At 42.1% G+C, this 21,918-nt stretch overlaps 6 protein-coding genes across 15 annotated transcripts in view; 4 read left to right on the top strand and 2 right to left on the bottom strand.

The window, feature by feature from the left end:
* Window positions 1–377: 377 nt before the first annotated feature.
* Window positions 378–1,520, bottom strand: LOC117140411. The gene is made up of 4 exons (XM_033303285.1): window positions 1,274–1,520; window positions 1,011–1,218; window positions 864–957; window positions 378–801 (listed from the first exon to the last, which is right to left on the bottom strand). The coding sequence occupies exons 1-4, from the start codon at window positions 1,461–1,463 to the stop codon at window positions 652–654; spliced, it is 642 nt and encodes a 213-aa protein (XP_033159176.1). The 5' UTR covers window positions 1,464–1,520; the 3' UTR covers window positions 378–651.
* A 313-nt stretch (window positions 1,521–1,833) lies between these two features.
* LOC117140376 (caspase Dronc) lies at window positions 1,834–4,366 on the top strand. The gene is made up of 2 exons (XM_033303241.1): window positions 1,834–2,657; window positions 3,114–4,366. The coding sequence occupies exons 1-2, from the start codon at window positions 2,211–2,213 to the stop codon at window positions 4,014–4,016; spliced, it is 1,350 nt and encodes a 449-aa protein (XP_033159132.1). The 5' UTR covers window positions 1,834–2,210; the 3' UTR covers window positions 4,017–4,366.
* Window positions 4,359–5,329, bottom strand: LOC117140378 (protein TSSC4). Its single transcript, XM_033303242.1, has 2 exons — window positions 4,924–5,329; window positions 4,359–4,860 (listed from the first exon to the last, which is right to left on the bottom strand). The coding sequence occupies exons 1-2, from the start codon at window positions 5,230–5,232 to the stop codon at window positions 4,468–4,470; spliced, it is 702 nt and encodes a 233-aa protein (XP_033159133.1). The 5' UTR covers window positions 5,233–5,329; the 3' UTR covers window positions 4,359–4,467.
* Window positions 5,330–5,537: 208 nt separating this feature from the next.
* Window positions 5,538–6,516, top strand: LOC117141185 (small integral membrane protein 13). Of its 2 annotated transcripts, XM_033304523.1 has the most exons (3): window positions 5,560–5,646; window positions 6,141–6,247; window positions 6,340–6,516. In XM_033304523.1, exons 2-3 carry the CDS (start codon window positions 6,169–6,171, stop codon window positions 6,495–6,497), a joined length of 237 nt encoding a protein of 78 aa, XP_033160414.1. In that variant the 5' UTR covers window positions 5,560–5,646; window positions 6,141–6,168; the 3' UTR covers window positions 6,498–6,516. The 2 variants fall into 2 exon arrangements, 1 of the variants encoding a protein (XP_033160414.1); XR_004459465.1 differs by lacking the exon at window positions 6,141–6,247 and having other exon boundaries at window positions 5,538–5,646; window positions 6,340–6,426.
* Window positions 6,502–7,352, top strand: LOC117141184 (N-alpha-acetyltransferase daf-31). Its single transcript, XM_033304522.1, has one exon. It carries the CDS (start codon window positions 6,522–6,524, stop codon window positions 7,110–7,112), a length of 591 nt encoding a protein of 196 aa, XP_033160413.1. The 5' UTR covers window positions 6,502–6,521; the 3' UTR covers window positions 7,113–7,352.
* A 515-nt stretch (window positions 7,353–7,867) lies between these two features.
* Window positions 7,868–21,918, top strand: part of LOC117141844 (kin of IRRE-like protein 2) — a 223,601-nt gene continuing 209,550 nt past the window's right edge. For 4 of the 9 annotated variants that reach the window (XM_033305518.1, XM_033305517.1, XM_033305511.1 and 1 more), the window contains exon 1: window positions 7,870–9,134. The gene's annotated coding sequence lies outside the window, so the exon portion shown is untranslated. Of the gene's footprint in view, window positions 9,135–21,918 lie in introns of all 9 variants that reach the window. The other 5 variants (XM_033305514.1, XM_033305513.1, XM_033305515.1 and 2 more) reach the window with 3 other exon arrangements.

Here is a 21,918-nt window from a genome sequence, read left to right on the forward strand (position 1 = left end):
TATTATATTTGTATTCGAATTTGTATGTAATTCTGATCGTATGTACGTTATGTTATCGTAAGTGTACCATCCTAGATCCTCTAACGAATTGAATTGAAATGAAGCCAACTCTGTCTCTTGTGATTCTATTGTGATGCTATGGGAGTCAAGCAGCACTCAACTGTTTTTACGCCTCTTAAAGTTTAAAACAAAGCTAATCGTAGCAAAACCAAAACTAAACTACCTATCTCTACACTAGTCTATGCAATGCTAATTGGCAGCCCCAACTATTGAAAACAATCATGCACAATAAATGTTATGCAATTGAGAGAATCCAAGGCCAAAGACCCACAACTTTTTCTTACACTACTCGAAGTAATTGTGTACAACTAAAGGAATTCTAGATTTTAAATGTGCTAAAACTGTTTATAGTCAAGTACTTAATTATGAGTGTAATTATCGAATATTAATACGTACACAGGTTGGGGCATTTCGCATAGTAATACTAATGTATAAACGTGGGATCGATGATCAATTGATGATGATGGAGCGGTGCAAATGCGTGTGACAATGTACGTATGTAACAAACAATTGAATTTAAATGTTTAATAAATGTGTGGAAATGAATAAATGCTCTGCGTGCTCAATTGCTCAATTACTCAATAACAGTCGCTACGTTAGCTTCTCGTCCAGAAACAGTGGATCCAAGCTGCATTTTTGCCGCTGTTCCATGTAATCCAACAACTGGTGGTCATATAAACGCTGCCCCATGCTGCGTGCCACATCGTCGGATTCGTCGGTGTTTGCCTCCTCTATGAGCAGCTGTTGGCATCAGGATTTCCTATTTTAAACTGCTTTTGAAAGTTGATGCTGCCTTCGCTCACCTCAATTTCCTTGGACAAGAATTCCTTGGTCGCATCCCTCAACTTCTTTTGCGGCTGGCCCATCAAAGCGTTTTCCAGAAACTTGTAGGCCTCACTGAAAGTACCCCAATGATCAATACAAATGGAGTTTTTCAAAACCATTCCTACTTCAAGTCAATGCCGTTCAGTTCCCCTGGCGATGGCTTCGTCTCATTTTGGATTATGGAGTTCACAGCGGCGGCTGCTTCGAATTCGCAGAGCTCCGCGAGTTGCGAGCTTTTCATGAGCTCCAGCCACTGGTTAATGTTGTTTAAGCTAACGGAGTCGTAGTTCTTCACCATTTCCTCGCCCCTGCCAATCATGGTGGCCACATACTCTGGAAGGGATTGGGACAATGTACTTTTATTGCATTATTCTTTTATGAAACTCACGGAGAACGCCATTCGAATAATTTCGATTTTGCTGCTTGGCTGCTTCGAGCAGGATTTGCTGTGAGTAGCCCAGTTTGTTTAGTTGCCTTTGCAGCTTAAGTTTCACCTCTCTCGGAATGCTTGCAGGCTTTGCTGCGCCTTTTTGGGCGGAGTTTTTCGATTCCGGCGTAAATTGTTGCTCCTCATCCATTTCCTTTGTTTATGTTTACGGTTTGTTATTGTGACCCTCTATCGCATTTCTAGTATTTAGTATTAAATTAAATCAAATAGGCGGCGATGGAGGAACGGTGGAATATTTGGAACATGGTTCATGACATGGATTGCCTGTGGTACTTGTACTACAGAAGTTGGAATTTTTAATAAGCATTATCGCAAGCACTGTGGATAATATTTTTCTTTGAAAAATTATCCAGAAATTTCCCTAAAGAAATTTACTTTAAGGTGATGCATTTTGGAACTTATTAATTATTTTTTAGCAGTAGCATTACTTTCAGTATTTATCCCACACGCGTTCTCTGGTAATAATGGCGCACCCACAAGCAGCCACACCAATCCCAAAGTTCCATTTATTAGTTTAGTGGCTAGTTTGGCGGCGCGAAACGCTCGAAGGTCCTTTTGTTTCGAAAGAAATCTTATTCGAAGATCCTCGATCCTTGCGAGGATCGTCTAGTGCAATAAATAGACTAGTTAATTTACTTTTGGAAAAATAAGGACACCAGCAGGGCCGCCGATTTGTGCCCCTTTCTTGAAAGTCGCAGAACAAAAACAACGACGACAACAACAAAGCGGAGACAAAGAATCGACAACTAGCGAGAAACGGAAAACCTTGTAGGTGACTCACTGCCAATATCACTGCCAATTGGAGACTGATCACGGCATCCATCCTTGGCGCTCCCAATAAGCGGAGTCACCGGAACGCGTGGAAACCATATCCGGAATGCAGCCGCCGGAGCGCGAGATTGGAATGCCGAAGAGGCATCGCGAGCATATACGCAAGAATCTGGATACGCTGGTTGAGTGGACGAGCTACGAGCGTCTGGCAATGGAGTGCGTGCGCCAGGGCATCCTATCCGATCAGATGCTTAGAAATACGGAGGATCTCAATGGCAAGCCATTCAACATGGACGAGAAGGATGTGCGTGCGGAGCAGCATCGCAGGCTCCTCATGAAGATCACCCAGCGTGGTCCCACCGCCTACAACCAGCTGATCAATGCACTGCGCAATATCAATTGTCTGGATGCGGCCGTTCTATTGGAATCCGTCGATGAGTCCGATTCAAGGCCACCCTTTATCTCGCTAAACGAGCGGAGAACCAGCCGGAAGTCGGCCGATATTGTGGACACGCCTACAGCAGAAGCCTGCGAAGGACCCTGCGTTAGCAAGGTAATGAAAATGAAACACTCAGATGTTCAACAGGTTCATTTTGTAACGAAATGCTTTGATGGTGAAATTGCGGCTCAGCGGGTTCATTGACCCTGATTCCTACAAAAACCAGTATTTGTTTTTAATTTTTTTTTTAGGTTTGCTTACATGAGTTATTCGTATTGAAATGAGATTAGATAAGGTATATTTAAGAATTGTAAATGACTCAATGATGATTACTACTTCTTTCAGAAGTTAATCGTGTATGAGATACTTGTTATCAATTTGGTGCGAAGCATGAATCACATCCATTTTACTTACCTATCCCAATTATTCTTTCAGTAGGTTTTGTTTTTGATTATTTGCTGGCAGCTGTGTTAATATAGCACTAGTTTCCTATGCCAGATAATTAATATATAGTTAGTTTATAAACCTTATCCTTATTGTTCTTTGTTCTCTCTTTCTCTCCCACCAAAGCCGCGGAACGATACGCTGTGTTCACTGACCCCTTTTGTGGGGAGCGTTGACGGTGACCAACGCAAGGTAAAAAAATCGAAGAAGATACACTATGCCCCCAGTGCCATAGTGGGCACATATGAGATGCAATCGCGTTGGAACCGCGGCGTTTTGCTAATGGTTAACATAATGGACTTTCCGGATCCAGACCTCCAACGGTTGGGAGCCAAAGAGGACAGCAACTCGTTGATTCACTTGTTTCGCGAACTGGATTTTACGATTTTCGCCTATGGGAACGTGAACCAGCATCAGTTCTTTGAACTTCTCACAACGTTGACCTCCTCGTCGTATGTGCAGAAGACCGAGTGTTTCGTGATGGTACTGATGACACACGGCAATCGCGTGAAGGGGATAGATAAGGTGGCGTTTTGCGATGGATCTGTGGTCGATATGCAGAAGATCAAGGACCACTTCCAGGCGAACAAATGTCCTTTTTTGGTGAACAAGCCGAAGGTGCTTATATTTCCCTTTTGCCGCGGCGATGAATATGATTTGGGCCACCCAAAGAGTCTCATGGAGCCAGTGTATACGTCGCAACAGAAGGAGTTGCCTGACACCCAGACGGAGAGCATATCCAGCCCGAGAACCAATGTGCCAACTCTTGCCGACACTCTTGTCTGCTATGCCAATACGCCGGGCTATGTTACCCACCGCGAAACCGACACGGGCAGCTGGTACATCCAGAAATTTTGCCAAGTGATGGCCGATCATGCCCACGACACGGACCTCGAGGATATCCTAAAGATGACGCACGCTTCCGTGGGTGACAAACGCAGCAAGAAGGGTTCCATGCAGACAGGTGCCTATGATAATCTTGGCTTCAACAAGAAACTCTACTTCAATCCCGGGTTTTACGCCGATTAGTCGCCGCCACTGGTCATTTCATCATTCCGGATGCATTTTTAAACGCATTTATGTTCTTATCGTCGCATTTATGTATGTCCCTTAGATTATGTGTTCTGTGCTCGCGTGCTATTAATTTTTATATTGTAACAAATACTCCTCCAAGTATTCTTCGAATACGTATTGCGTACCTCATTTGGATGTACGAAATTATGTAATTTATGTGATAACTGCCAGAAATCTACAAATATTACAATTCCAGTATACACAGCCAGATTTTTGAAATCGAACAATTAGGCAATATGTAAAGCAATTTTCCAGTCTGATTTTTGAGTGTGTACACTTACGAAATAAACGATGATATTTCTCGACAAACCGAAGTTTGTATATAATAAAAATCTATTTACATTTCTAAAAGTTTATGGGGACACTAGTTATTATATAATATAATCTTAGGATCATACATTTTAACCTAATCATCCTGCTCATCCTCCTCCGCCAAGTGGGACAGTTGTAGTTTTCCCGCTGCACGGCTCTGGTCCGATTTGGTTTTGGATTTCTTTTGTTTCTGCGGCTTTTGGCCAATTACATACTCCGGCATCACCAGCTTGGAACCTCGTAACTGCGGCTTATCCAGCTCCACATCCTCCACCTCCTGCTGTTTGAGGCTCTTGAGCTTGCGGCTAAGTTTGCTGGTCCTCTTGAACTCGATCTTGCCATCTGTAGGTGGAGATTCGTTGTCTACGCCCTCAGCCTCGCGTTGTGCATCCATTTGCCGCAGAAAGGACAAGGCGGCGGCGGAGTTGCTCTGCTCGGAAATGTCCACATCGGACAGGGAGTACTTCTTCCATTTGTGCGGGTTCACCTAGAGAGTAGGTCAAACGTTTAGGGGAGGGGGACAACTAAATGCAGAGGGATGGTCTGTAACCTGGTAATCTGGCGTTTTTCTTGGCTTCAAACAGCGTCCAATGGGAAGTTCGGGCTTCTTGAAAATGCTCTCCTTTCCGCGCATCCGTCGCAGTCTGCCATCCTCCGCATCGAGGCCAGTGTCAATGCTGCGACCCTGGCGGTAGTTCATCACCTGTCCGGATCCGTTTCCGGATTTGTTTCCTCGATCGAGGGCGTTGATGGAAAACGCCTTGGCCTTGCTCTGATCCAAGGCAGTTCCCCGCAACTCTTTGCTCGCATCGTCGAGACATGCGAATAGAGCGTCTCGTTTGGCCGAAAATTCCTTCATTTTACTTAGTTAAACTGCACAAATGGCATTTGTTTAATTGCGTTGCGTTTTCCCAGGTAAATTTGTTTGCTGCAAATCAGCTGTTTCGACAGTTACCGTTTTGTATTTTCATCTAGTATTTTAGTAGCGTGCAGTATTTTTTGACTGTTCAAAAATTTCTTTTACAATGGATTAGTCTATACTATGTGAGTTAACTGGCATCATAGGGTTAAAAAAACTTTTTAATCGTAAATTCACAGATTTGAATTTATCCAATTCTATTTCAATATAGTAGCAGTATGATTGGTATTCTCTGCAAACTGAGATATCGTGGATTTTCGACCCACGCAAACTCTGGTCAGACTGGTGCCGGTGTATAAACTTAGTGTGCAAGAAGTGTGCTCATTCGCGAATATAAATAAATTAAACAGCCAGGTGGATATTGAATAAAACTAACCCAAAGGCGGGACCATGTGTATAGAGTGCCTGTCGCAAAGAACGATTCATCGAACAGCTTCTATAAAAAAGGGCTTACAGACAGCTTAGTGGAACTTCTAACCCCATGTGGTTTTTGGTGGCAGCTCAAGTCACTTGTGCTAGGGTCTTTTAAATAAATGTTAAATCTAGAAAAGCGGAAGTTTTCGATTAACAAAAGAATATAAATATATTTGATTGCAAACTTTTTATGTGTGCTCATGTTCATTTTTGCAAATATCCCATTTCTTACCACAAAAAGAGTAAAAGATATTGTATCCCTGGTTTCAATCAGTGTTGAATAACGATTACACCCAGGGGACAGCTGTTCTTTATTGTGATAGCAATCCAAATAGGGAGAAAAAACATTTAATTCGCTGCTGGAAACTAAAATTAAACCCTTTGAAAAGTAGTTTTATTATTTTCAAATTCCATTTATGGTTTCATGTTTATAGTTTCCTGATTTCGTACTACCCTGTTAGAATGTCCCTGCAAACGGGCTTGGCTTTCATTTTCACCATATTAGCCTCTGTTAGTATCGTCGCAGCAATTATTTTGTTGGGTAAGCAGGCGGCCGCAGACGATCACGTTATATTGGAATGAAATTTCTAAGATCCGAACAACAACTCATATGGAAATTTGACTATTTTACAGGCTGGTTCCTCATCTGGAAGGCGTTTCTATCGAAATTTCGTCTGGTTCGCGAGCTGTTGGGTCAGGAGGAGCCGGAGGATCAGCAACCCCTTGCTTGGGATCACCAGAATCAACAGCCACACCAGCACGGCAGAGCCAGGAAAGCTCGCCGAGACTAGGAAGCACGTCTACACAGCATCACCATGAACATACGCTGCGCAAAACCGGAAGACCTAATGACCATGCAGCACTGCAATCTGCTGTGCCTGCCCGAAAACTACCAGATGAAATACTACTTTTACCACGGACTAACCTGGCCTCAGCTTAGCTACGTGGCCGTCGACGACAAGGGCGCCATTGTGGGCTATGTCCTGGCCAAGATGGAGGAGCCAGAGCCCAATGAGGAGAGCCGCCATGGGCACATCACCTCGCTAGCGGTCAAGCGTTCCTATCGGCGATTGGGCCTGGCCCAGAAGCTCATGAATCAGGCCTCTCAGGCGATGGTCGAGTGCTTCAATGCCCAGTACGTGTCCCTGCACGTGAGGAAGAGCAATCGGGCTGCCCTGAACCTCTACACCAACGCCCTCAAGTTCAAGATCATCGAGGTGGAGCCGAAGTACTATGCCGATGGCGAGGATGCTTATGCAATGCGACGCGACCTCAGCGAGTTTGCCGATGAGGATCAAGCCAAGGCTGCCAAGCAGTCGGGCGAGGAGGAGGAGAAGGCGGTCCACAGATCCGGCGGGCACGGCCACTCGCACAACCACAGCGGTCACGATGGCCATTGTTGCTGAACACTTTCGCTGCCGGCGCATGCTGGTTTCGACGTTTTTTGCATTTTTGTGCATTAGGGTTTTGTAATTAATTAACAATATAAAACGTAACTAAAATTAAAACAAAAGTAATGACAAAAAGAGAATGTTTTATCAATAAAGGGTTTGAAGGCCAATCAGTAATAATAAAACTTTTTACGGCTTCTGTTTCTAATTGGCAATCTAAAATGCATAAATACAATAATATTTTTCCAATTTTAATTTTCATCTATTAAGACTAATTTTAGATTTTATATTGAGTAGAGTTTTAGGAGAGTGGTTTTCTAAAACTTGGTATTTCTGAACTCTTTAAATAATTTATAAAATCTTTTGTGCTAGTGCTCTGGTTAACCCAAGTATATTGATGCCAAATGTGGGTTAAAAAATGTGCGCTTATTGTAATGTGAAAAGTTTGTTGGCCCGAAAAGTTGGCCAAGCGGAAAGATGTCTTTATGTGCGAAGTGTTGACTTTCGCGCCAACTTGTGGGTGCCATTTCGCTATTCCATCAAGTTGTAGGTGTCGTGCTGGTGAAGAAACCTTTATGGCATATGAAAATAGCTAGCAACCGTTCCCACTAAACCGATTTTCCAGTAACGGAGCTTTATTATTTCCCAGTTTCCAGCGGCGAGCTCGTTTTGCGCATGCTCAGTGGAACATCTGCGGCAACAGCTGTTCGCTAGCCACGTGGAGTACGGTACTTTTCCGGATGGCGCCAAAGAGAGAGAGCGAAAGTACCGCAATCACAGCTGAGCTGAGATGCTGGCTTTTCGCGTATTTTCGCCGTTCTTAAACTCAGTTCGTGAGGCGCTGGCTGAGCAAAAACAACATGTATGCGGATGTTTTATCAGTTTTCGGCTAGCTACGTAAAATGTGCGCAAAACCCAATCGGAACTACAGTTATTGTAGTGAAAAGTGCTAATAAAACCCAAACGGTAAAACCACTCTTTACAACGGAAGAAGAGGAAAAGCGAAGGAAGTACTGCTACTGCTGATGCGTTATAAAAAACTAACGGGAAATGACTGGTATTTATTATGATTGTGGAAAAAACGCCCTGCCAAATCAATAAAAAACGCGGAAACAACAAACAATAAACAATTCGTTAGTGAAAAGCCCCGATAAGCATATGGAACTGTGAATGTGTTGAGTGTTAAACATAAAATAGGGAAAGTGCTTAAAGTTCCAACGGTAAACAAACTTTATTGATGCGAAAGTTAAAGCTGATTGCTAACCCCAATCGAATAAGAAATGTCTGATTTTTATTATATTTGCGGGCTATAACGCCCTGGTAAATCAATAAAAGCCAGGGCACTTTAGCAAACCCTTCGGTTCGGGCAATCCTCAGAACCCGCAAAACAGTCACGGACATAAATGTAAGCGCTTTCGGTGTTGAAAAGCCAAAAAGCCGGCCAGTGGTTCAAAAAGCCGGAGAATGGAAGCCAAGCCTCTGCTCTTCTCGTGTTGTTATTGTCGAAACGGGGTCAAAAGTTCGTGTCTCACTCGCTAATTCAACCACACAAAAAAGCGCACACACACTCGCACACTCGTACACCACCCAGATAACGGTTCCTCAAGTGCAAGCAAAGACGCTGCGTCGCCCGTCTGGCAGAAGAAAAGCATGAAAAAAGCATAAGAAAAAGCATAGTAAACGCAGAAGAAAGGCAGACAAAAGCATTAGCCAAGTGCCAAGTAACTCAAAACTGCAGGCCTACCGAAACCAGGGGAAAGCCCACATACAAACATGCATATATATTTGGAAAACAACACCAAATCGCAGACAACAAACTAGGCCAATTCGCGAGGAAGCGGGGGAAAGCGCAATGGAAAAGTGCTCTGGAAATGAAGAGAAGTAAAATATAATAAAAATAAAACAATAGCAGTTCTCTGGCCATTTGTCAATGACTGGGCCACTCGCGTAACTGTCGATCCTCGGGGAAAGTGGAATAACTGCAGCTGCAACCAGACTCCAGACTACGGAACAAGGACTATTTCGAAAAATATTGTGGTAAGTCAATAGGATTTAAGCGGGCATTTTGCAGGAAAAGGTACCTGCTACATTAAACCAATTATTGCTAAGTTTCCATCAAAATTGTATTGAGAAGAAAATATATAAAATGTTAGGCTGTTTAAATGAAAACGGAATATTATCACATTTAAATAAATTAATATGCTACACATTTATGCAAGTAACCTAAAAAGATCCATTCGCAGTTATTTGCCAAGAATTGCTGAAGTAATGCCAACAAGTTCTTGGGTTATTTAAATATGACTGTAATTTGAGCGAATGTCTCTTGAAAACTTATTTTCCCTTGATATGGAAATACACAGACTTCAGCGCACATGAAAACCGTACGAGAACTTTTCCTCACTTGTCAGCGGGAAGGCATATTTATTTATTTAAGCTTGCAGCGCCTTTTCCTTCAAAAGGCAACTCCACTATGTGTGGATGGTGTAATGACATTTTCTCAGCAGGATTATGCCAAATGCTGGCCTCCATCCTTCCATCCCCACACCGCACCGCTGATGATGAGCCCCAAACATAACCATCGTCGTCGTCATCATTGTCTTTGTCACTGTCAACGCGTCTTGCATCTGTCAGTGGCAGCAGAAGCATCCGATCCCCAACCCCCAGTCCCCAAATCCACCCCACCCACCAAGAAAACCATCCAAAAACCCCTCCCATTTCGAAATTCTTGTTCTTTCGTGGGGCTCGCATCATTTTTAAGCAAACATTTGCCGTAGCTCCAGTTCTGGTCCTTCACTTTGGCACTACTGGCTGTTTGTTCGTGTTGTTTCTGCTGCTCCCGTCAAGTGTTTACTACTTTTTGTGTGCTGTTCTGTGTGTTTTTGTTGCTGCCGGCTGGCGGTACGTGTTGGCTCACAAGATGTCAACAACTTTGCCTGCCACTCGCTGAAAAACGCCAGCTTTCTCTCGCAGAGCAGCGCAGGGCACCGCATCTGCTTTTGTTGTTTTTATGCTGCTTTTTCTGACCACGCTGATGAAATTTGCAATTTGATTAATTCCCTCCTTTCTAGCATTTTCTTACTTTTTAGAACATGAATAGAAATAAGAAAAGTATTGTCTTGAAGAAAATCAGATATACATAGACAATTCAACACTCTCTAAAACTTATAACCTGCATCTAAAAGACAGATTAATTATATTTTAAAGCCAAAAGTTAACCAAAGCTAATCAAACTATAACTATAACTATAACCTATAACTTTTATTTGTTTTTTTCATCCATAAGCTAGTTTCATAGCCAGACCACAGATTTACAGAACTTTTACAAGATGCTTGTAGGATAGTTTAAGTAATAAGTTAACAAGACTTGAATCCCCATTGATCCACTGTTCTGCAGTGTATCTGTGTTTTGGTTGCATAGGCGACAGGCGCAGCTGTCAAAATGCTTAGCAATGGCCACGTGGCATCCGTTGGCGTTTCCGCTTGCCATTTCCGTTTCCGCTGGCCGGCTCTCTGGCTCGCTCTCTCTCTGACGCAGGCAAGCAAAGGTGATTGATGGCCGCACTCGCACTACTAATTAAAGTTATTTAGCGAGTGCTCCTGGCCGTGGCCATTTTTCATTCCCGACGCGTTCTCGTTTTGTGCGGCTGTGGTCGTTCTACTCCAAGTGTTTATGGCTTCAATTCAATTAAACAACTGGGTCAGTTGTGGTCGCATTGGCACAAGGGCTTCCGCATCCGCATCCGCGTCCGCATCCGTATCCGCATCCCCATCTATGGCGGGAATCAACTTTCAGCGGCGTAATTAATTCTCCGACTGGGCCATCGGAGGACAAAGACGCATCATAAGTAAGGCGGCGGCAAAACAAGAAATAGAGCTGCCAGCAAATTGCATTTATAATTCATTTACTCGAAATTAAATATTTCTTTAAATGAGCCCCTCGTAAAAGGCGACTCCAGTAAATGAACGGCATGGAAATGCCATTTAGCCATCGTTCTCACTGTGCATATTGTATATATTAATATGTAAATCCTTCTTGAATGGCGATGATTGCAAGGATGGTTCTTTTAAATCCTTTAAATCGCAGCTCAATGCATTTATGGCTGTCAATAGTTCTCGGCTGGCCGGATTCGAAGAAATATCGGCGATACTCATTACACATTTTTGCTCCATTTATAAAGTTCTCAAAATCAACTCCGCAATCGGATTCCCAGAATGCACGTGTGGCTGCGCCCAAGGAACGATTGCCACAATCGAAAAGTTTTGCATACTGCGCAAACATTTTCTCAGAACTTATTTACAGAAACAAGGAACGAGGATGCTGTGCTGCCACAACATGAAAAGTTATTAACGAGTGCGAATATGTGAGTTCTTGAAACGCTGCTGCAAAGGACACGAGCTGTAAAATCTGAATTTTTACTAAGGAAGGGGGCATGTTCATTAAAAGTTGACCCTTATGCCTTCAAGACGTATAAGGTTATTAGGTTTTGTGCTTTTGCAAAAAGCAAAGCAAATTACATCTTCTTAGGATGCGGTAAATGGCTGAATGGTGTACCTTTTCCAGGCAATTGTTAAAGTTTTTGGGATTACTGACTAAATTCTTAAAAATAATGTAATAATTTGAAGCAATATTTTCATTTAAATTATTATATATTTACTGGCAGCTTTTTGAATATTAATATGTTTAGATAATGACATTTTTTCTTATTATGTTTGTAGCTTGACTATTTCCGTACCAGTTTTAACTTCTCAAGTTACCGCCAAGGAGTTACTTCTTTTGGGGTTCGACTGTCTGTCTGCATGCCCCATTGATTTTTCCAATCACTGTCCACTTTGTTTCAATTTATAAGGTTCTTTATCTGGACCGTAGGAGCCACAACTACACCCAATTCGCCATTCTTCCTTTGTTTATGCGATGGCATTTATTTATTTTCCGGTTCCGCCATTTTTTCCTGCATCCCCTGCGGAGTTCTTGTTCCCCCATAAAATATGATTTTTTATTGCTGCTCCATCAAGCGAACGAAAATCAAAATATAAAAAAAGCAAAAAAAATCAACAAAAATTCGAGCAGCTTGAGCAACACATAATTTTGCAGCAATGAATTGAAAGTTTAAGTTTAATATTTATCTGCCATCGATTTAATTGTCAGGCAAAATATGCCCCTGGGGGAGTCGAGTGCGAAACTTTCCTTGGGGCACGCAAAAGTTTTTGGCCGGCCAAAGTTGATCAATGAAATTAAAAAGATTTATGATTTTTGGTCGACCGAAAGTTGCCGATGAACGAATGAATCCCCATACGAAGGCCCGAAAATCCCGGGTGCGAATCTCAGAATCTCAGAAGCCCAGAATCTTTGCAAAACAATCAGCAGCAATGTCCTGCTGGGATGGAAAGTTTCTGCTTGCCGGCGAAAGTGTCATCCCAGTTGGGTCCTTCGGATATTATTTTGAATTGCGCTCATTTCGGTTAATGGACGAACCCAGGTTGAGCAATAAAACGGGCGACCAAAATGAAACTTCTTATAATCATCATCGGGTCGAAGCACAAAGCGCATTACTTTCTATTACAATCGAAGGGTCGGTCTACGGTTTAAAATAAAAATGGGTGACCGAAATAGAAAAGGAGAAATTATGTTAATTTAAAGTGAAGTCTCAATAACGAGTGTCAAACTCAAGTGTCCGAAAGTGTTTAAATCTGACAAAGGTCCTCCGTACTCAAGCGGCGGGTTCAACAAAGGCCTTAACCCCTTGATGCCCCCGAATATTCCAAGAGGTCTGTGCAAATTTCCGACTGCGCCCTCTGACTTGCTGCCTGTTTACACTAGATTTCGAGGCCCCAAGTTGGCCAAAAAGGACCCCATCGTGGCCCACACTTTGGTCCACAATTAAGGCTCGGGCACGCTAATTTCTGCTGCTCAATGCTGTGTCAATGCCGTTGCAGCCACGCCCATAAATAGGGACAACGCCCCCGTTTTCACGTGCACTTGTTTGTCCGGCTTGAGCCTTTAAATTAAATTTAAGCAGGCCGACGAGGATAAGGGCGTTGCCTCGTGCGAGGCAAAGCAAACGGGGGGCGGTCTGCCAGATGTTTCTTTAATACACTGTTACGCCCCCTTTTCTTTTTTTTTGGCCACCTACTTCCGAAAACCAACCACTCATCCACCCACTGATAGCTGAAAGTGACAAAAAATAGAAAAAAAAAACAGAAAAAAATAAAGAAAATGGTTGTGGGTCTGAGGTGAAAAAATAAACACGCAACTCTCTCGATGCTGTTGGGTTGAGCACAAAACAAGCAAGGCTTCGGTTATCGCTGGTGTCACAGTTAACGTCGAGTACACTGCGAGAAACTTAAAGAAGTGACTACCCAAAAGGAAAACATCTTTTCCATGTATATATACTTTAAATCATTGTTCCAAAACGCTTTGGTTGCACACTTTCTGAGTTAGTTATGATCTTTAGTAGCAATTTCCTATAAAAGTAATACCTACCCAACATTTTTCTAACTGCAGCCATATCTCTCCATTCAATCGTTTCGTGAAAACTTAATTTAAGCGATTTTCCACACTATGAACCTCTAAGATGTATTTGATTCAACCGACTGGATTAACTTACGCAGATGAGCAGATGAGCTGCTCAAGTGACGTTATCATTGGGCGTTCATCCACTCGATGCGCGATTTTCTCGCTGTGCATGATCTAGGCCCACCTATGCGACATGGCCATGGCCATTACATGACCCGCATCGCATCCCATCAAGCGGCGGGTGTCGTTTGCCTTTTGGCAGCAAGAAAAAAAAAAAAAAAACAACACGCCTTGGCAAAATGTAAACAACGTAAATGGAAATGGCGTTGAGCAAGGGGAAAAAATTGTCGCATTGAAGCCATGTTTTTTTTTTGGTCGCTCCTCTTTTATTCAGCTTTTCCGAGTTTTCCACTCCGTACTCGGCTATTCCTTATTCGATTGCTCTTGAGCTCGATGCCTGCTGTCAAAGGCGCTTGCCAGTCAAATCAAATGCTCAATTTGCGCGAATATTGCTTATACGCCGCGTTGCCGGCCGGCATTGCAACTAGAAATGGCGGAAAAGGAGTGGAAAATCCGCGACTCTTGCGGCGCGAAAAGATAATTCCCAAACACCGAAATTAGTTGGCAACTTTTGGCGCAAAAGTAATTGGGAAAATCAGTGTGAAACTGATGACTCCATACAGTGAAATAAGCTGCAACACCGAAAATTGGTTTGTGGTTCGTTCTGGGCAGAAAATGTTTACCCGATTTATTGACACTCACCTGTCCGACATGTTCAAAAACTATTTCGGCGGTAAACGCCATGGAATTTCACCTTCTCTGGCCGCAGTTAATTAAAATTTAGTTTTCGATTCGGTTGTATGCTGGGCAAATGTTTAGACCAAATATGAATGGGGTAGTTGGTTGGTTGTCAATAGGTATTATTGGACCATCGGGTGCAACTTGATTATGACCAAATATTGTCTAAAACGCATTACCGTCAGGAATTTGCACATCGCGAGTGAATATTTACATTAATTAAAAGAAGACAGGCCACATGAGGAAAGTCAAATGTCAACAGGACCGCAAATTAATTTGTAAAAAAAATATATATTTCAGCATGTGTGCTGCTTAAGGGTATTAATACCCTGTAATCAGCTAAAGCCAGAGTTTGACTAGTCGGGATAAGCTTTCAATTAAAGGAAAATGTTGAAGTCCAAAAGTAAAAGCTGGTAAAAAGTATTAGCAGAAAATTATCTTAAGCTGCTTACTGCTTTTTGTTGTCTCGAAAGCATTTGAAATTCCTTCAAGATTTGACAAATTTGCAAACTGAAAATTTCGCAATTAACGATGATGGTGATTATGTCATTAAGGAGATCGTCTTATGTGCACATGAACGATAATCCAATTAAATTTGTCTGGATTCGAATTTCCCTTTAATATTTAAGCTCGTTAACTATTTAAAGTGTGGATACATGTTTTGAAAAATGTGTAATACGATTCTAGCTTAAGAATTCAGCTGGTGTGGGGGGTATCAATTGTTCGAGCCTCGCGAGGGGATGAAATAATTCCGACTTGTTTTATTTTATTCCTTTTCGCCTTTTGTGTCTGCTTTATGCTAATGCCATGCTGGCTGTTGCCTGTGGACGCTGCCATAAAATGTGCTAATACGCAGGGGAGGGGGTTGGTTGCTTGCTAAGAAGGGGGCGGGGGAGATAGGGGCTGAAGGCGTGGCGTGGGGGCTGGAGGCTGGCGGCGGTCAGGGGGCGGGGACGCTTTGGGGCCGAAGCAGCGGGCAACAAGCGAGTGTTTGTAACTTTGCATTTAAAAAAGCATTATGCTAAAATCAGCCTACGGCCACAGTCAGCATCCCAAAAGGCAAAGAGGGAAAATCGGGAAAGCGTGGAAAATCGTGGAGGGAGCAGGACGGAGCGGGACGGAGAGAGAGAGATGATGTGCAATTAGATTTCCGCTAAAGCGGATTTCGCGATATCGCGTGACTTGGGCCGCCCAACAATTCACAGTCAAAATACATGGAAAGAAATTCAATGCACATTGGATTGCAAATATTTAAGTTTTAAAATCTATTTCTGAAAAAAAGTAAAATGGTTGTTTTTTTCAAATGTAGCTGTTTTATATTTGTTAAGTAGTATTATGATTTAATTTGACATATTATTTATGCACGATTTAAAAGAAAAGCTTGGAACTTAACAAAAAGTATGGTTGCATTCTCTTTGGGAATTTATTTTATAAGTCAATAATAAAATAATTGTTACATATTTTTGAAACAGTTTAACCAATATTGTTTCCAGTGCATAGATGCAGATAGCAAACTAGCAGCAGTAGCGTTGCTTTTGGATTATATTTAAAAATCAGAGCGCAAAATTGTACAAAATGACAACGACAGCTGGTGGGTTTGCTCCGAAAGGGGGCGGTGAAATAGGGGCGTGGCATGGGGGAGCGGCTGAAAGGCGGCAGGCAAGCGTAAAATGAAAACAAGTTGCTGGGCGCGCATGTCGGACGACGGCTGAAACCAGAATGGCAACAACAATTACAGCGACGACGACAATAGGAAATGACGACATGAATAACAAGAGCACTGCGACGAGGGGTGGCGCTTTTCCGAGGGGGTAGTGAACGGGGGATGGGCTGGTTTTTGCGGGGGGTTAACCGGTGGGTGGGGCTGGCTAACAACTAAACACAGCAGGAGGCCCACAGGCGGCATCGCATCCATCGAATGATAACAGGCGCAAATATCAGGGATATTAAAAAAAGTCAAGCTGGGTGCAAATGTCTCACCAAAGGGGGAGGGCTGGGGGTGTCGGCAAGTTAGAAGCACTGGGAGAAATGGGATATCATTTTAGACAAATTATTTATTTAAGCTATAACTTCTAAATTATAACATAAATCTAAATATTAAGGTCTTCTAATTTTAAACATAGTGTAATTTTAACAACAGTTTTTGCAGTTGGAATACATTGATTTCCAGCATTAGAGTTTAATTTTTCTGAGTTCAAATGGTGTTAGAGTGTGGGAACCAAAAAAACAGAAGCAAACACCAAGGCTCCTTTTGTCTTAGCCAAGTGGATGAGCGTGCCCTCCTTATTATGCCTTGTTGATGCGCGATAACATGGGGGCGGCAGTTTGCCAGGACGGAGGAGCAGGACGACGGGCCGGATCGGGATCAGAGTCAACCGATGGGGCCACAGTAAGCAACACTTTGCGTGACAATGCAAAACAAAGCGCGTGGCAACATAGGAGCGCTGTCGAAGATACTGGCGCCCAACAATGAGCGTAAATTAATGCGGATTCAAGATGAGACTGATGCTGATGCCGCTGGTGTAACTGATGCTGAATCCAGCCACCCAACAGCCGGTATTTCCAGCACCGAGGGTGCCGGCAAGTGCTCCTCTTCAGATACGTTGACATGGACATAATGGCGCTCGAGGGCAGGACCTCCCTTTCGCTTTTCAACCAACCAACCACCCAAGAGATTTTTAATGGGCCCGGGCCATTGGGTCAAGCGGCAATTTGAATGGCCCGGGGCATAAAGTTTGCCTAATCTGTCTTTCAGATGGATCAAAGATGGACTACGGGTAATGAGGCGGTGTGGGATATCGCTTGAGCGCCAACTAGTTTTAGGACTTTAACTCGGCTGATTTGAATTTTGAGATTTTCTTTAACTAGCTGGGCAAATCCAACCGAAACGCATAAAACGTGGATTGTAATTTATGTATAAATTCTATTTGCACCATTTATTAATTAACAAAATTTAAAACATATACATACTTATTTACTAAATGGCAAAAAATGATTAAAATCTTAAATTGGTTTCACATTTTGATAAATCTTTACTTAGTTTGGAGCTCAAAGACTCGACGCAAATGAGAAATTTTTATTTATACGAAATAATTGATTTGAATTTATTCAATTAGTAAAGCAGCATAAAAAGCTTTCGGGGAAAAATGTTTCTTTTATGAATTTACTTTTTTGCGAGCAGAAGGATGACTTCTCTATTTATTTTTATTAATTTTCATTAATTGGTAACGTTAAATGTCCCAATGTTTCCAAATTAAGCCCTGTTAGCTAATGAAATGTTTGCCAACCAACCTGGCTAGTGGAGGCCATGGCGGATCGAAACCATCGGCCCTTATGGAACATTCATAGGCGCTGAATCGTTTATGCTGCCGCAATTAACCCGCAAGTTGCACACGGCGTATGCGTGATGTATGCAGGCGTCAATTGCAGCGCGAAAATTCACTTAGGCACGGTTTAAAACGCAACGGTAAATGGCAACTGGAAACTGAAAGCGGAAAACTGGTAAACTGGTAAAATGTTGAATGGCGAAACCATCTGCGGATGGCAGTTGCCAATTTTGTGGCGGTCGAGCGGTTCAAATGTCAAATGCGATGCATTGCGGGTGCCTTAATTTATGCAACACCAGGTCAGCAGCACATGTTCGCGAATGTGTATATGTGTGGGTGTTTGTATGTGTGGGTGAAAATGTATACGTGTGGACTGTGTAAATAACGCATTTCGCGGCAGTCGCCAGCGAGCAATATTTTCGTATGCCATTGCCGAAAGTTTGTAACTGAATTTTATTAGCACAAATTTCATTTGCATTTTATTTGCGTTCCAATTTTTCGCTCTATTATAAATTGCTGTGAAAATGCCCAACTAAGTCAAAAACTAAAGACAAACAGCACTATTTGGTCAACATGCAAAAAAAGTCGTATGAAAACATTATAAAACACAAGAAATAATGCAATTTCATCTGCTGGTTTTTGTCTTGTTTACCAATTTTTTTTCCATAACTTTTTAATGCAGTTTGTGCGGCTCTGATTTAATCTTACGCTTACCCAGAGGGATCGCAGTCTATATATACTAAGCATATATATGTATATATCTGTTTTGTCACTGTGAAAACGCCAGCTTCAAAACTTTGACAGACCAAACGTCAAAGTTCCGCCGGCGAAAAGGGAATTTTTGAGGGTGGAAGGCATCGTCCACTGTCCGCAGGAAATTGGCCATGTTGAATACTGTTTCTGAGCAAAGAGGGCATTTACAAATTCGCTTTTGCATTGCTCTTTTATAATGCCATAAAGTAGAGCAAATGTTGGGACCGAAATTAAACAGTTCTTGTTGTTAACACAAACGAAAAAGGCCAGCGAACGGCGAGTTCGGGACGTATAATTGAACTTATAATTGGGCAAAGTTTAAATATTGTGCGGTATTTGAAAGTTTCTGACTCGAAGGCTAAGCGCCGGCATAAAAACTTGGTCAGTGAAATGGGGCTTAAAGGAAATGTAATAATATTTCACTAAAGTGTTTGGATTGTGCTGGGTACAGAAGTTGGTAAACTTGGTTGCGGGCAAAACTTTGCACCAATTTGACACTTGTAAAGTTAATGAAAGAATTCTTTTTCGCCCAAAATTTCAACAAAAAGTAGTTTACCTTTGCTGACATTCGTTCGATTAAAATTTTATTAAAATTTCCTTGCTAAACCGATCATTTTTATTAACACCCTGGCCATTATTAAGGAAATTAAATTCAAACGCTGCCCTTGCCCAGTGAATGTAATCAAATCACTGGTTGCGTTGGTGGGCTATAATTTATAAGGGGTTTTTATGACTGAATCTGGCTTATTCCCCCACTTGACTCCATTCGACTTTTGACCAAATCCTGGTCGCGTGTTTGAGCAGGAAATTTACGAGTTCCCTGCGAACCGAACAACACCCGTCTAAAGTCATAGAATTTTATGCCCGAGTCATTAATTCGGGAGCTTAAATTAGCAGCTGGTGTGAATTATATGTCGAAAAGTTTGCTCGATAAAATGCCAAGGATTCCCCCATCTGCATACTTATAAATACACTGGGGTACATATACCTATATGCATGCAAATGGAGAGGTGAGCAGACCCTCGTGTATGCATATAAATGCGAACTCTTGTCGCGCACCTTTTTTTTATTGTCGTAATTTTATGCCATTTTCGGATATTGTGCGAGCCAAACTAAGTGGGTTTTCCCTTTTAACTAGTGGTGGGCTTATCAAAATTCTATGAAAATTCCAATTGACATTTAACAACTGGTGTTCAGAGTACATTTACATTTAATTTGTATACGATTTTTGATGTTTTCGCTTACGACTTTGTATGCTGAAATGTACAAGATTGTGGCTTCATTTAACGATTTCTATTTTTTTTATTTTTTTTTTTACATTTCCCACTTGACAAGGGCCGGATATTGGGGGAAAATGTGGCTCGCTGTCGTTTAGCCAGCGTAAAGTCATTAAAACTTTTTGACTATTTTTAAGCACAGCGCTGAAAAATAAATAAAACTGTCATTTCATGTTGTTTGAGTTTGAGTTTTGGCCGAGGATCATTGGAGGGATTCGCGGACCGCCCCCAATCTCTTTTGATACAGGGTGCTTCAGTCGAGGGTTTAAGCCTCAATTGATAAGCCACTGCACAGTTGCTTTAATTGCGCGGACAGTCGCGGCTTTTGGCCCTTTTTTGAGGAGTTTTCTATGGGATTTCCTAGGGGGTTGTCTAAGGGGTATTTCAGGAGGTTTCTCTGCCGAACGAGAGCCATAAAGCCAAAGTTTCAGATTTGAGTTCCGCTCTTAATTGGGTCAAGGGGGACTTGGCCGTGGTTTACGGGTGGGGGGATTTGGGTGGAATGTGCTTTTGACACATAATGAGTTATTTTTTGCCCGATAAATTTCTATGCATTTTACAATGCTACATAAAAAGTTTCGGTTTCGGGCAGAGAGGTAAACGAATTAGGTAATCAAAAGACGTAGTATCCCTGCGAAGATCAAAGGCTCTGCGGGACGGGTATCAAAATTATGGCCGCAAGACGTGGTCAGAACAAGAAGAGGAACAAAAACCCGACTAATTACGCGCTAATTAATAATTCAAATTATGTTCTGTCCCCGAAGCCCAGAGAAACAACATAAACGGAAACAAGACGAACGCCAATGAAACAACTGAAAAGGTTGAGACTACTTTATACCTTTCTAAAGATTATTGGTTTCAATAGAGCTCTATTTAGATAATAGTGCTCTCTAGATAAATATTATTCCCAAAGCTTATTTTGATGTATATGTACGAGTATATATAAATAAATTCCGGAACATATTAAGAGTTCTTTGTTACTCAATACCAATTAATACGATCTACTATTAAGAAAGATTCATTGAAACATGATAATTTTGTGTCTCCCAATAAATAATACTTATTATATACAAGTTCAAAAGTACACATATTACATTTTGAAAATATACTATTATATTAAGGAGCTTTATTCCTAAGTACTTTGTTCCCTGTTTATCTTGATTAGAAGTGGCTGAAAAAAAGGGTCGCATATTTTTTAATTTTCGCTTTCGGGGCTAAATGAAAATGAATTAGTGAGGAAGTTTGATTTGCCGCTCGCCGCCTCCAGCAAGGTTGAGTTCTCCCAAAATTCTACAATTTATCATCGGAGTAAACTTTGCTTGGCTCCTAATGAATGAATGCAAAATGTTAATGCTGCTGCTCTGCTGCTGGCAAAGTGAAACTTTTCGCGCTTCGTTATTAATTGAAGTAACAGCAAGAGCTACAAAAGATACAAAGATATGGATACTTTGCTGGCGAAAAAGGGGTTTTGCAAGAACGTCTGGGCTTCATCAATCAGTTTCAGCGTTCATTAGCCCGATGGATTTAATATGCGCGCTGAGTGCAGGTTTTATGATTTATACTGCCCGGCGAAGGAGCTTCGCATCGTATGGTATCGCAACGTCCAACGCTGCGTATGAGTAATATTAATTATTAAAGCACTCGTTATGCCGCTTCACACATAGAGCCAGTGGGTCATGTGTAGTCCGACTGACTGCCTTTCTGTACGTCTGTCTGTCTGTCTGTTTGTGGCACCCCAGTGCATTTGTCTGCCTCCGGAGTCCGTTCCGGATTGGGCCATTTGTTAGGCACTGCCAGTGGCCATTGGCCTGCTTTTTGGCCGGCCGGGTCTTCATAAAAAGCCATACATGTTCCTGGCCCCGAAAAAAAAACAAAAAAAAAAAAATTGTTTACATTTTTACTCAGCTCCGTTTCAATGCGCATAAATGTTTCTGCCTCCGCCACCATGCCATCACATATATATATTTTTTTTTTGTATATACGAATACTCTATATAGTTATGATATTTTTTTATGTGCCCGCAAATGTGCAGCTCCTCCGGCGAGTTCATCTCGGTTCCCATCCGTGGTAGCACACGAAAAACAAATTAAAGTCGACTTGCCATTGCTTACCTCTTGTTGGCCCCCTCTCTATATCTCTTTCGACCCATTCTGG

Source organism: Drosophila mauritiana, chromosome 3L (genome assembly GCF_004382145.1).
Source record: "Drosophila mauritiana strain mau12 chromosome 3L, ASM438214v1, whole genome shotgun sequence".
Taxonomy (NCBI): domain Eukaryota; kingdom Metazoa; phylum Arthropoda; class Insecta; order Diptera; family Drosophilidae; genus Drosophila; species Drosophila mauritiana.

Coding starts and splice junctions, on each gene's coding strand:
- LOC117140376 (XM_033303241.1), top strand. CDS start 2,211: ATGCAGCCGCCGGAGCGCGAGATTGGAATGCCGAAGAGGCATCGCGAG. Junction 2,658..3,113: donor AAGGACCCTGCGTTAGCAAG/GTAATGAAAATG, acceptor CTCCCACCAAAG/CCGCGGAACGATACGCTGTG.
- LOC117141184 (XM_033304522.1), top strand. CDS start 6,522: ATGAACATACGCTGCGCAAAACCGGAAGACCTAATGACCATGCAGCAC.
- LOC117140411 (XM_033303285.1), bottom strand. CDS start 1,463: ATGGATGAGGAGCAACAATTTACGCCGGAATCGAAAAACTCCGCCCAA. Junction 958..1,010: donor CTGAACGGCATTGACTTGAA/GTAGGAATGGTT, acceptor GGGTACTTTCAG/TGAGGCCTACAAGTTTCTGG. Junction 802..863: donor TCTTGTCCAAGGAAATTGAG/GTGAGCGAAGGC, acceptor TGATGCCAACAG/CTGCTCATAGAGGAGGCAAA.
- LOC117141185 (XM_033304523.1), top strand. CDS start 6,169: ATGTCCCTGCAAACGGGCTTGGCTTTCATTTTCACCATATTAGCCTCT. Junction 6,248..6,339: donor CGCAGCAATTATTTTGTTGG/GTAAGCAGGCGG, acceptor ACTATTTTACAG/GCTGGTTCCTCATCTGGAAG.
- LOC117140378 (XM_033303242.1), bottom strand. CDS start 5,232: ATGAAGGAATTTTCGGCCAAACGAGACGCTCTATTCGCATGTCTCGAC. Junction 4,861..4,923: donor GAAAAACGCCAGATTACCAG/GTTACAGACCAT, acceptor CCTACTCTCTAG/GTGAACCCGCACAAATGGAA.